Source organism: Bactrocera neohumeralis, chromosome 4 (assembly GCF_024586455.1).
Source record: "Bactrocera neohumeralis isolate Rockhampton chromosome 4, APGP_CSIRO_Bneo_wtdbg2-racon-allhic-juicebox.fasta_v2, whole genome shotgun sequence".
Lineage (NCBI taxonomy): Eukaryota > Metazoa > Arthropoda > Insecta > Diptera > Tephritidae > Bactrocera > Bactrocera neohumeralis.
The window spans coordinates 38,271,712-38,286,394 of record NC_065921.1 but is presented as its reverse complement, the minus strand read 5'-3'; the positions used below and the strand labels follow the sequence as shown (position 1 = coordinate 38,286,394).

Here is a 14,683-nt window from a genome sequence, read left to right as displayed (position 1 = left end):
GCTGGACCCATCGACTTATACCGGACATACACTCGTGGATAGACAGACGACATGGGGACTTAGATTTCTATCTGACCCAAATACTTAGTGGACATGGATGCTTTAGAAGCTACCTTTTCAGATTCCACAATGACATTAGTCCGAACTGTCCGACGTGTACAGAGTATATAGAAGACTCTGAACATGTATTATTTCATTGTCCGCGCTTTATAAGTGCAAGGGAACAGTAAAAACCACACTCGGTGGTAGTTTTACGGTCGATAACTTGACGACACTCATGTGTCAGTCGACTGATAAATGGAAAGCTGTCAGCGAAGCGTCAGCGTTCATAATGACCAAACTGAGATCTTTTCAACAGACTAGGCGTCCGTCAGTCCGCGCAATAGAGGAGACTTAAATGTCTTGTCCCTCCTACGAAGTAATACCTAGCTGGTGGTTCCGTGGGAGAGTCCTGAGTTGGGAGTAGGTTAGGTTTAGCGGATTAAAGTTCCGCACTTCGGCTTTCGACGCTTCCCCCTACTATAAACAAAAAAAAAAATCAACGCAGCTCGTCGCGCTGATCATTTGTATATGTACATACATATTTGGTATTTTATAAGATGTCTGACGTTTCCTTATAGTAAATTTTATTTACTCTGAGCAGGGTATTAAAATAAAATAATATTTTATGCAGCGCTTTCAATGGCTACTATACCAAGAAACTTGTAGGAGAAGAAGATACTAGAAAACACTTTAACTAACAACGTTTTCATATATGACGTGTTCTATAAGGCAAAAAAATGAACAAATGAAGATATATTTCCTCGAATATTTCTCACAAAGTCGACAACTTATGTAAGAATATCGAGCAACTAAAGTCACTTTACTGCCAATCAGCCCTTTTCTTAAGCCTTGTCAAAACCCGTTTCAAGAAATTATTATACTGCTGGCGAATTTCGTGAAAGACTTCTCGCTCAAAAAGATGATTGCCAACTAGAGCTTCATATTTTGCGAAGGTTGCCATCGAACTACACAAAATTTTTCAGAATTGTTCCAAATAGTTATAGAAATGTATTGAAATAAAACGCTGAAAGTTTTCAATGGTATAATGGCTAACAGGTACCATTTGATAATACCTTTCTCATTTAGCTCAGAAATTAGCTCTAAGTAAAAGAACTGATCATACCCCGCTGTTGAATCGGCTAGGGCTATTTTTAAAAGCGTAGCTGAATCCCAATTTTGCAAAAATTAGTATTTTTGGGGATTTCAAACCTAATCCACAATAAATCCATACTCCGTCGTCGTTTTAAGTATGAGTTAAAATGTTTATCATTATTTTCATATACAAATCTAAATAATACATTTAACATAAATAATACTGTCAATTTTTCCCGCAGAGAACGGTCAAACACTCGCTGGACAGATTTTCAGTTTCGATATCTCATTTTTGGTTTGTTGCTATCGGAGCAGCAAAGTGTACACTAGCAAACCCACTATTGACGGGAAATAATAGCGCTAAACTCATGGAAATTTATTCCAAAATATACGAAAAAATTGGAAAACGTTACAAAAACAACTAAGTTTGCTTTGGTATATGTTGATTGAATCACAATTAAATTGCGGAAAACAAATTATATAAAACTAGCAGAAGACTATGAAATTTTTCTTCAACTTATTCATTGCTTAGTCAACGTCATGGCAGATGTCGCTTTCTCTACAATGAGCAGAATATTATTATTCGTATTTTAGTTGAAAGATAAAATGTTGAAAAAGTAATTATGAAAGCATTTTAAGAAATAATTATAGCATAATTTTAAATTTCACACGGTTTTTTAATTAAAATGTTAATAATTATAAAAATATACTATTTATATACAATTTGCATTATTTTTTTTTCAAAAATTTTATGTGAATAAAAATGTTGCGTTTTTTTCGCTCTGTTATGTCCAAATTTGATTTCAACTGAATAGATATGTTTTTGCTACAAATTTTTAAGCTGCAATTCGTTTAGTTTTCGCTTTTAATCCATATTAGTTTTTCAACATTTTTTTTTTTATGAAGCAAAATTTTTCAATGGTATTATTGGAGCGAGAATATAGATAAGGCTATGTGCGAATGCATATTTGGGTTGATGAGAATGAATGTACTCGCATTCACGTGCACTCTGCACTCACACGATAAGCACGTACACACACTCACACAAAGCATACATTCATACCGCATACACGCATTTGTATTGGCCTGCAAGTATGTGTATGTGCGGAGGATATCACTTTCATCCGTTAGATCACATAGCGGATATTTAAATGAATATTGTTTGCAAGTGTAGCGGAAGTGAAGAGGAAACAAAAATGGGACAGTCGATACGCCATGAATAGGAAATGAATAAGATAAAAATAAAAATTTCACCGCGCACATATGGATACATAAATACATTTATTTGTGTATGTGTATATGAAAATCTATTTGTGGAAAATATTGAAAATAAATACTTTTGCAGCTGCGAATGCGACTGCTGCTGCCAGTTATAGATAGATATTTATATTTGAATATATGTATATACGCCAACAACAAAATCTGTGAATTTCCTCTTCAGCGTGTGCACTTTGCTCCCGCCGCCCTGCCACTCGGCCATCGATGGTGTGAAAACTCGTGTAGAAATTTTTTCATGAGGATTTTCCCATAAAATACACACTTAAATATATAAACCGGTTGCTGTGTGCCTAACCCACGTGTATTTATTAGAATGAATGGCTGAACGCATCACTGTGCAAATAAATGAATGAATTGATATATGTGCGGTGCCATGGATTATTATTCCTCTCGGGCACTTAGCGTTAGGTAATCCTCAGCGCAGTGTTATGGGTTTGTTGCAATGTGTAATTTTTTTTTGATATTTTTTGTAGTTTTTTGGTGAATTTAATTTTTTTTGTATAATATTTTTTTTTTTAATTTTTTTCGTTGTTTTGTTTTTTAGTTGTGCGATCGCGGCCGTGCTCGAAATTTTTTCGGTTCTGCCTTAATTTATCGCACGTTTAATTTATCGCGAGCAGATTTGATTTGCCGGCGAGTGCCTGCACATATGTGTTGTGTCAGCAACCTTTCGCAGATTTTACTTTTTAATGGCAACTTGTGGCACGGTGCGGAAATTGTATTTTATTATCTATGTATAACGGATTTGCGTAAAAATTGGCATTGTTGCCGCTAAATTTGTTAATCGCATGCTACATTTGTATATATCTACTATCTGTGTATGCGAATTGAAACCAGAAAAAAATGTTTGAAATACGATTTTATTGATAAATAAATTATTTTTAAAATTCTCCGCACTTATTTGGCTTTCATTCGTATTTATGGCGGCTTAAAAGCGGTGTGGCGGTGAGTGTTTGTGTGCGGTTTGCGGCTGCGTGTGAAATGCTAATTACATTTAAGAGCACAAAGTTCATTTTTTGGCAAATAAATCCGCTTATTTAGCAGCTCGTGCGTAAGCGTGTACGCGTGTGTTATAATTTGTGGTGAAATATTAAAATTGTATCTTCGTGAAGTTGAAGCTTTTTTATAAGTGATTAAATATGCGTATAATTGTTGTCGAGGCGTTTTTTGCGGTCAAATTAATGAATTGAAAAGCGTTTGGTTGCGCTTGGATATAAATAATTAAAACTTGCCGTTAGTTTTTTAGCAAAAATTATACAATCACATATGATTATCTGAAGCAGAAAAACCTAAGACCATGAATAACGCAATTGGAATCATAATGAGCGTTTACTGGTATTCGAATATGACTAAATATTTATTAATATTCATTTGGAGTGATTTACGAGCACGAGGATGTAAATAGTAAAAATCGGTATTTCATGGATTTCGATTTTTTCGATATATAATCGATGTCGCGTTTTTTCGATATTTAATCGATTTCGATTTTTTCGATATTTCATCGACGTCGAGTTTTTTCGATGTTTAATCGATTTCGATTTTTTAGACATTTAATCAGTTTCGATCTTTTCGATACTTAATCGATTTCGATTTTTTTCGATTTTTCATCGATTTGGACTTTTTCATATTTCCATTGGCTATACCCTTAAAAATTAAATACGAAAATATTACATATCGTCACCTGAAATGCAAAATAACGTATCATCAAAAAATTCGAAATTGAATGTCTTATAGATTACGCTTCACTACTTCAAATTACTTACATAATATTACATATGTTCAACATTTTCTGGTTCTCCGATCAAATATAAACTAGTTTTAACCAATATTAAAATTTTATTTCACTCATGATCCATTTTATTTCGTGTTTCATTCATGCCACTGTAAATTTCCGAAAATGTTGTTACGTTATTTTGCATTTCAGGTGACGATATATTAATATCTCAAATAATTTTTGTACTACAGCCTTCTAAGATGTAACTCTCTTCAATTAACTTCATCAGCTTATTTTTAAATGCGTTTTTCTCAAGGTATACTTATACCCCAAACACGTAGTCAGTACCACCCATAAACAAAGTCAGAGACCGTCTAAAGTATACATAAATGTAAATGATCTGCATGATGAGCTTAGTTGATTTAGCCATGTTTGTCTGTCTGTATATATGCGAAATCTTTCCTCAGTTTTTCAAGTCCGTTTCTGCTCAAGAAACTGCTCATATACTATACTTCCAATATTAGAGCAGTATAACATATAGCTGCCGTACATTTTTTTTGCCGCGATATCTTCAGATCTTTAGATCAAACTATTATTGCTTCGCTACAAACTCACTGAACATAATCAATCTAAAGATGTTCTTATGCTTTTATATATAATATATCGTAATAAATGCACCATTGAAAGTTTTATTGCTTCGGTGCTCCAAAGTTAACACCTTTTCTTGTTATTCATTCTGTTTTAAAAGCAAAATACTCAGAATATTTTGTATATTGCTTTAGGCTTTATACTGTCACCTAAAATGCCATACAACGTACCATCAAAAAATCGAACTTGAGTTTTTTTATCGCTTACTATACGATATAACCACTATATAACCATTTTATAACCAAAACTCAAATTTTTTTCAATATGTGTGGTTTCTGTTATAATGATTTTCCGCCGCGTGTAAAGTTATGTAAATTGATGTAACGTTATTTTGCATTTTAGGTGACGATATAGAAAATTTAAAACAAGCCGTCACACATTATCCTGCTGTTAAATGTGTAGTTTCTTTTACATTTATTTTAGCACAATTGAACGAGAAAATTATTTACGGATCTTATTTTCCTATTAGCGCAAAAAAATGGCACTTTCATTTCAAGTGAACTAATTTCACATATAAATGTTTCTTTTATTTCTATTGGGTTCATTGTTTTTCAAATGCCTAATTTATTAAGTGATTAACATTTTCCTGTCAAATTGTTAAAATTTGTCGCCTGCAGGTATGCTTCAAATAATGTTTAATAGAAAATCGAAGATATCGCTAATGAATTTCGTATCACTGCCAGATTCGTTTTATTGGATTCACTTAGTAAAAATATAAAATTACCAACTTAGCTGAATTTGAAATCAATATGTTCAGTTAGCACCACCTATTCTGTACACACATACGTCAAAGCGCCTAAAAATAGACAAAAATCGATTGTCATTGTAGCGCACTTTAGAGCAGAATTAGCAATCGATAAGCATTCAAAAAAAGTATTGAATATCAACATGGCTTATATGCCCACACAATGTGGGTTATAAATCTAGCATAGCCAGTATATAACAGCAGAATATGGCAGTGTGTATGACCATTTATTATATTTATGAGGTCCTATGGCACTGTCCTTGTAAAATACACACTAAACTGAGAAAAATTGTCTTTTAATATATATTTTAATTTTATAATTCATTTTGCTTTAAAGCAGGCATGAACTGGAAACATTCAAAACATATTAATACATATATGGTTGTAGGCTCTCATATTCAATTATTTTCTGAGACTTTTTCAAAATATAAATATTATTAAAATATATTATAAAAAATATATCAAAATAAACTCTTAAGCTCCATATTGGGTATGAAAAGTATGCAAAGTACATACGAAAGCCGATAATATTTGCTCAAGCAGACAACTTACTTTGTCACAAAACCTCAATTATATCTATGCTTCCCTCCACATGTGCATATGTGTGTATGTTTAACCAATGTGTCTCGCATTTCAGTGAGAATAACGATGCTATTTAAACTTGCAAACTTTCTACCTTAAGCACATACCGTTATAAATGCGCGTACATGCATACACACACACACATGTATATGTACATGTTTGTATATTTTTCTGTATCGACGTAGAAATTCGCATGAACAGAGTCTCCCCCTGTTGCGTGCATATCCGATATCAACATTTAAGTAAATATGCTTTTGTTTGCGTATTTATGAACGCATACTCCCACTTTTGTTCTGCAGCGTAACACACACATACGTAGTCTTGCATTTACATACGCACAGGTATTCATTAACATGCTTGCAGGGCTTCGAAACCTTGGCTCGGTGGTGAATACAAAAATTGTTGCTTCAAAAATCAGGATTGAAGCAGGCACAGCCAGTTCGCATTGCGGCAGGTCGGCGTTTGAATACTTATATACTTACATACTTATATATGCATTTACGAGTATGAAAGAACATACAACTTAAATAGATATGCTTGTAATTTTCTTTTACAATTTTATCAAGCAAAATTCAAAAATTTATACTTCTAATGGTAAATAATAAAATATTTACAAGGCATTAACATATAATAACATGGAAAGCCAGGCATAAATTGATGACTCGCATGCAACTTTGCTTTGGCTGAAAATAAAAATTTCAGAGATGGAAGTAATTATGAAAAATAATACGCATACATTCTCAAAAATTATGTAGACTTGGAACTAACACTTTTTGATACATAATGAAAAGTATGTAAAGCTTTAACTTTTTATAAATCTTAATACAAGTATATGTACAATTAGAAAATCAATTTCAAAGGAATGCCTTCAAAATAATCTCAAAAAATATAACTGTAGCAGTAAGTTAAAATCACTTGGGAAATATTATTATTTTTATTAAATAATAGATGATATTTTAACTTTTTATGAATTTATCAGTCAACTCATTAAATTTTTGAGACTACTTTTGTCCCTAAACTAACTGCAATAAAGAAAAATAATTGTTGTTTTACGTTAGATTTAATTTCTTAAGCTGTTAAATGACTTTTCTCGAAAAAAACACCCAAAATTGCAATTAAACTCCCCGTGTAAATGATATTTCAGCAATATGTATTTTCAAAGACGATCGAGAGATCATTGAAGACATGCCTCGTTCTGGACGACCTTCGACCTATTCAACTGATAAAAATATTAAAAAGATAAAGGATATGGTGCTTGAAAATTATCAGGCAAGTGTTAGAGAGATCCCAAGAGAGCGTGACTTTTCTCGCGAGTCCGTTCGAATGATTTTTGTGTAAATTTAGGGTATGAAACGCGTTCTTGCTTGACTCGTCCCGATAAAGCTGAATGTTTCTTCAAAAAATCACAATTGTGATCAAAACCGCAATGGATACCAAAGGTCAACCAGCGTATTAACCAGATTTGGCTCTGTGTAATTTTTTCTTGTTCCCCAAACTGAAACTGCTGCCCCGTGGAACTGGAGGTCATCGCAAAAAGTGCTTGTGAAAAGTGTTTCGTGGACTGGGAATCTCGTTTTCATAAATATATTACATCTGATGGGTATTACTTCGAAGGCGACAAAATAAATATTGATGAATAATTAAATATTTTTACGCGTACTTTTTTGTCACAATGTGTTTTCAATATTATTTTGTAAATCACATTTTTGAGAAAATCGAGTTTGAACTTTTAAGTGATTATATATGTATGTAGGTGAACTTTACAACGCAACGTTACGGTCTTTAAATTATTACTCGGATCAACTTGAGAATTTAAGACAATATTCTAGAGATGATATACAATTAAATTAGCCTATGAAAGCAATAAATTTTTTAAAACCGCGACCCCTGTGATCCCATTAACAAAGTAACATAGTCTCTATAAATACAGAGAATGTCGTCTGAATTGCACTTTCTGCCTAACCGTCTCATCTCTTTTCTATATGTTTTCACTACTGCCCAAAAGTTTTTGAATCTATCTATCTGTCTTTATATCTATATTTTATATATGTCACTTTGGCTATTACAATCCTACAATCTTTTCCTTTCCTCTGCAATAGTCAATGCAAGATAAGTCTTACTTAAAAAGTAGTTGTTAGAAGCTAGGAACTCTCAGTGATGCCTCAAACGTTTTTTAAGTATTTTCTGATATTTGAAAGCTTTGGCTAAGTAATCAAGCAAGTTGAAATCAAGTATGTTGAAAATTCTGCTAAAAAAACTTTTTCTTTAAAGTGTTCCTGATCAAATAAGTTTATTGAAACATAAAGTAAATTTTTTAAAGGCAAATAAGCGTTAAAACACATCTTCCAGCTAGATATTGCTCACTTTCCGCTTACACACAGCTTCAAGCGCCGGAAACAGTTGTAAAAACATATACAAAACAACGTCGAATTAAAATGATATTAATGCCAATGCATTAATTCAGCAACATAACGGTAATTTTAAGGCATACTTATGAAATATTAACTGATATTTTATGTCTTTGTTTTGCTTTCCGGTTCGGTGTTTTGGCAACTGCTGTGCGAGCATCAACGCAAAGTAAACATAATGAGCAGACAATAAATAAATAAAGAGAGCTAAAGATGTTGCAGCATCGAAAATGCGGCAAACAGCAGACAAATTTAGAAATTCAGCCGCAGGCGTCAACAAATTGCGCAACAACAGAAATGTGGATTTGTTTACCCAGAATCAAGGCAACATACACATGTGCCATATGCGGCAGGGATTCTCGAACGTCTGTATGCATGTGTGTGGTTATGTGTATGGGTATGTGAGGTGAGCATGAACGTACGGTTATAAACAGGTTCTGTTGAATTCTTACTTGTTGTTTTTGTAAGAGACCACAACTACAAGACTATTCGACTATTTATGCCAGTGTTAGCGTTGCTTCGTAGCTCGGTTAGTGTATGTATTTGTGTGCATGTATGTGCCGCTACAATCTGCTTTATTTCGCATTCATATTGGCGCTATTGTTATTGCATAACATCTGCTGCTGCTTCGGCTGCTGCAGCCACGTTTACTATGCTGCTTATCTTGTTGCCTGCCGGGTTTTTGATTTCACACACGCTTCCGTGCCACACCGTAACTGTTTTTGTGCCAGCACACAGCCAGATATATGTATGCGAATGTAGTTGTTTGCTCTTATGATATATTTTGCTTTACCGAGCGGCACGTACATTTGTAGGTGTGTCCTGCGGGCATCCTTGCTACACACACCTGCAACGCGCACACACACATATGCTTGCAACTGTGTTGGTGCATTTCTTCGTAGTCTTTTATGCCTGACAACTCTGCGTGTAATTTCGTATACATTTTCGAACATTCAGCTGAACATGTGTGGGTGTGTGTGAATGCGTGGCTTGTAGTTACATACTTCGTTGATGTTTTACCACATGCTGCTGTGACAACATACAATAATACAATATCATCGCAATACTCTTCTATATGTACACCAAAAATACACACATGTACACACCCACACACACTAAATATGTGTGCATGCGATCCCTCTCTTCCGTAGTCACATTGAATCGCAGGCACAGTTTGATGTGTTGCCGCCTGGTTTGAGGGAATTTTGGCAACTACCTTCCACCAACTGCTTTTTTATTACGCCCATTATTTTTCCTTACATGGGATTTTGATTGTCTGCCCGCTGTGCATTGCCGATATATGTTTTTTATTAGCGGCAGTTGCCGTTCCTGCTATTCGCCTGCATCTTTGTGTAATATTGAGCGAATTTTGAGTGTCTTCCTTTTCATTCGTGATTGATTTGCATGTTTTATGCTTCAATAAAGTGGTGGAAAAACGTAAAAAGCAACATTTGCTTTACGATGTCTGCCGCTGGCTGGTTCTACCATAAATAGCTCAGTCACTAACACACTCATGCAGCCATTTTATTAGCTGGCATCGTAAACATTTTAAAACTTTAGTAAAAATTTGTTGAGAACTTTTCTTTTTCAAGTTCCAGTTTTATTATTCACAACAGTGACTTTTGATGTCTCTACTTTTGACTTTTTATTTATTTATATTAACCAGAATGAAATAAAAATAACGGAAATTGTTGTATATCTCATTGTTAGTCCTTCAATATATTCAATATTTACTCCTATTTCCAGCATAATTTAATCGCCTTATTCCACAACTATCTAAATTAAAAATATATGACGGAGTATAGTATAATAGTGAGTTCACACAAAATATTTTTAATTAAAAATGACTAGTAACCAGACTTCACAAAACCTTTCATATTTATTCACAATTTCATAAAACTTGATTGATTCATACTAAAAATTGTCTGAATCGAAAAATTCTGGAAACGACAAGCCTATTTGAAGCGTTGCAGCTATTATCTGAAGATCTTTTTCCAAGGAATCTCTGTTGAAGCGAATGCTTGCTCCTAGTTCAGGGCTTATGCATGTCTTTTTGCACTTTTTATAAATAATTGGCGGTTTCATATAGTCTCACAAATTAATTTTTGTATGCAATCCAACAACATTTTTTTTTAACAATTTAAACATTTATGATTTCATGACTTTACGATGCGTTTTAACAAGTTGTGAATCTTGCGAATCCTTGCTTGCAATACAATTCCACTTATTTGGTGTCTGATATCACAAGGCTGTTATTTACCAAAGGGTTTATATCTTAGAACAGCATGGCCAATAGTTTCACTTTCGTAGAGAGGAAATTTTATGATATTTAATTTCTCAATAGCTTTTAGGGCATTAGTATAAGACCTTAACTTATCGTATTGCCAAGGAAAGAGTTTGACGAATTAAACAAAAAGCTTCACTCCATGTAAAAAACCCGCAAGAACATTTCGGTTTTGATCGCTCTTGAACTACATATAATTTGACAATTATTATTCAACAGAATTCTATGACAATAAACGACAAGCGTATGCTAAACACTAATAATTGCTTTGATGTGACATTTGGCACAGATGTCGCTTACAGTCAAATGGGTTTTTGCGCGAAATTTAAATTAAAAAGATTTACTATTTTTTGCCCAAAATATTATACCAAATCAAAATTAGCTTATTTTGTTACTAATAATACGAATACGACTATTTATAAAAAACAACTAAGTGAAAAGGAGCTGATTGGCTAACTAGAACCTCACGATTGGTTTATGAAAACCAAATTACCCAAATGGACGAAATATTCGATGGTAAAAACGTGAGATTCACCAAAGTATTTTATTTTGGTAACTGAGCGAAAGGTGTTATAAAATATGTTTTAATATACTTGATCCTATCAAGGAGGTAAAGCTTTTAAAGTTCCAACACGATATGCGATTTTCTTTGAAGCACATTATTTTTTAAACGCTGATCAGGGTCGAAGTTTGTAATATACCGAGGGAAATGGGTACGCTATAAAATGTATATATATGACTGATCAGAGTGATAAACTGAGTGGATATAGCAATCCGTCCGTCTGTCTTTATATACGCGAATTCGTCCCTCATTTGTTTAAATATCGACCTGAAATTTTGTACACGACCATTTATCCCAAAAAAAGCTTCTCAATTGCCGCTTTCGTCGATATCGGACAGCTGTAGCATATGACTGCTATATAACTGAACTTTATTTGACGAGATATCTTCACGAAATTTGGCTTGAATTTTAGACCAAAGCAACGGTGTAATATCCGAAGAAATTATTCTTAATTTGGAAAACTATTGCATAAAGTTCCCAATGCAAACTGACCGACCGGCTTCAAGTCGTTGCATGGAAAAATCTTATATGTGACCAAATATCTTCATGAAATTGTGCATTAATTATTGTCCAAGGTAACGATGCTATCTCAGAAGAAATTTTTTAGATTGGACCATAGACCATTATTGCCTACAGTTGCCATAAAAACTAAACGATCAAACTTCCTGTATATTTTTATGTACATATTATTATTTTATATTTGTGAACAGTATTATAGCTTTCTTTTCAAAGTATAAGTTGGAGAAAGTTTTCTTAAAATTCACACATCGGAAAGTTTGAAACTTAAAATTAATAAAAAAAAGGTGGTGATTTTTTAGAAATGAATATTTTCACTGAATAATGTTAGATTAATAATACTTTCTTACTATTTTACAAATTTTTAAATTTAAAAGGCTTATCTACTTGGAAACAAAATATAGGATTCTTTAAATTTTTCTTTGTTTAGAAAAACTAGTAAGGCTTGAGTACACAAAATCTTTAAAATATTTAATTTTATATAAAAATTAATAATTTAAAGCTTTCTAGCTTCAAACACTTAAATATTTTCCCTTTTCAACATTTCTTCCTACACTTAAACCAATATTTCAGCGCTTTAAAGCAAAAGCCGAACACCTGCAGAAAGGGAGAAAATCCATAAATTACGCATTCACACAACTAATATATTCTGCATTTTCAATTCACACTGTGGCATATTAATTAGCACACAACTATAAGAGTCTAGGTGTAGCAGAAATTATAGGCGAAGCGTAAGGTGAGAAAGTCTAGGCACTGCGCTGCAACTGGCTAATTAACATTTCAATAACTAATTTGCACATCAAACAGCAGCAACGACAAAATGGGCGAAACTTCGATGCGCAAGCGAAGCAAGAGAGACAGGAAGAAAGCGCAAAGATAGCCACGGGCGCAATAATTATGGCAGCAACGGTGGCTGCAACGCGGAACACAATAAAGTCGGCCAGGCAAAGCAAGTGCAAGAATGGAAACAGCTAAGATCAAACGCTGAGGAAACACGACTGCTGCAACAAGGCAATTGTGGCAAGACCGGTGTCTGCGCCAGTGAAGTGTGTGTTTATTTATAGATATCCGAGTGACCTATTTAGGAGGCGCACGAACGCCAATTACTGACTTGGCGCAAATTTCACGGAATCCTGTGAAATTCGTGTGCGTGCAGATCGATCGATTAAATGCCGCTACTTACCGCAAATCCTGCAGCTCGGTGCGCATATCCATATCGACAGCGTTGGCTGACAACGCATCGTTCGCAGTCGCGTCGATTCTCAGTGATTTGCGCAAATTATGCTCGAGCAGCTCGTAGTCCTCACGGCGGCGCGTCATCAGCGCGTTTAATTGTTTGGAAAGTAATTGCACCTGCTCGGCGAGCGGCAGTGCCTCGGCGCTCTGCTCATGCGGTGGCACCGCTGTTGTGGTGGTTGTTGCGGAGCTAGGGATGGTGGTGCTGGTGGCGCTGGCAGCACCGGTTGTCGTTGCATGTATCAGGGTTGCATCGTCGCGCTCGTCGACAAAGCGCAGCAGCTCAACACTGGAGGACTCATCACTGGCCGCGTAGCGCTCCGAAGCAGCGGCGAAGTCGTTAGCAAAATCATCGCCGACATAATTGTCGGCATCTAGTTCGTCGACAGTTGCAACGTCATTATCGCTAAGCACTTGGTCGTTGGGAGCGTTTTTATTATAGGCGGCATCACGCAACATGTTGCCAAGATGCTGTTGTTGCGCCTTTTGTTGTTGTTGCGTGCTGTGCACTACACTTGCCGCGCTGTTGGGCAGTTGCATGAGGCATGCAACAAGGATTATGCCAATTATCGACACGAAAGCGCCGGAGCGCCGAAAAAGCGACGCGCGAATTAAAAGCAACATATTCGACACTGTTGTTGCCACTGTTGTTGTATGAATGCAAGTTTGTAAGTTCGCTTGCGACGCCTTACGCTTTGCAGTTTCTACTACTTTTTAACTTTGCCGCCGTAAATGCGGTGATTCTTTGTTTTTTGTGTTTTTCTCGCAACTCTATTTTGGGTTTTCTTCGGAGCCGTCGCACGCAACGCCCATTAAAACCGTTAAAAGCACAATAAAAGCAGCAATGGGGTATAAATCAAGAGCCCCCTAAGCCGCTGGCGTTAAATGCGTGCGATTGTCGGTCACTCTTCACACTTTAATCACTCAAACACACACTCACGCGTCGGTAATATACGGCTGGGCGCACAAAAGTATGCTTTGCCACAATTCACAAATATATAATTCATATAAATATTTCCAATTTTCCTTGTTTGCACTTGCACAGTATTTTCGTATTTTCGATTTTCCGCTACTTTAACACACTTTTCGCTGTCAACTTTGCTTTTGCATAATTTATTGTACTTCAATATTCGTTTGTTATTGTTATTGTATGGCTTTGCACCTTCCTTAATAGAAGTACACTTGTGGCCACACCGTCGCACATGCTCAGCTAAGCCAACACTATTTGCTTTCTATATCCAATTTGTTCATCTACGCGTTTGTCGGTATTCTCAAGTTCCCTTTACACGTTCTACCGCAAGGGCTGTCAGGACTAAAACTGAATAACGCGCGTTTCGGTGCGTCCTTTTATACCTTCGCATTGACATCTGTCCTATGGCTGCGGTGTTGCTGTCCAATTGCCGACATTCGCCAGCACCAAGCCGTTGTTGTTGCTGCCAATTGGAAGAGCGTCGAAGAGCGCTAACGTGTTTGCAAACAGGTTGTTCGCTCACGCTCAAATTATCTTGAGTGGTCTCTCTTTTGCTCTCCTTGTACTAAAATGTGATTCGGGCAAAGCGTGCTAGTGACACAGTGG

General features: G+C 35.3%; 1 protein-coding gene across 1 annotated transcript in view; it reads right to left on the bottom strand.

Annotated features, from left to right (window-relative positions):
* Positions 1-14,398, bottom strand: part of LOC126757148 (protein scabrous) — a 91,110-nt gene extending 76,712 nt beyond the window's left edge. The window contains exon 1 of the mRNA XM_050470806.1: positions 13,055-14,398. Coding sequence (XP_050326763.1) covers positions 13,055-13,731 — 677 coding nt within the window. The 5' untranslated portion in view covers positions 13,732-14,398. The remainder of the gene's footprint in view (positions 1-13,054) is intronic.
* Positions 14,399-14,683: the final 285 nt, after the last annotated feature.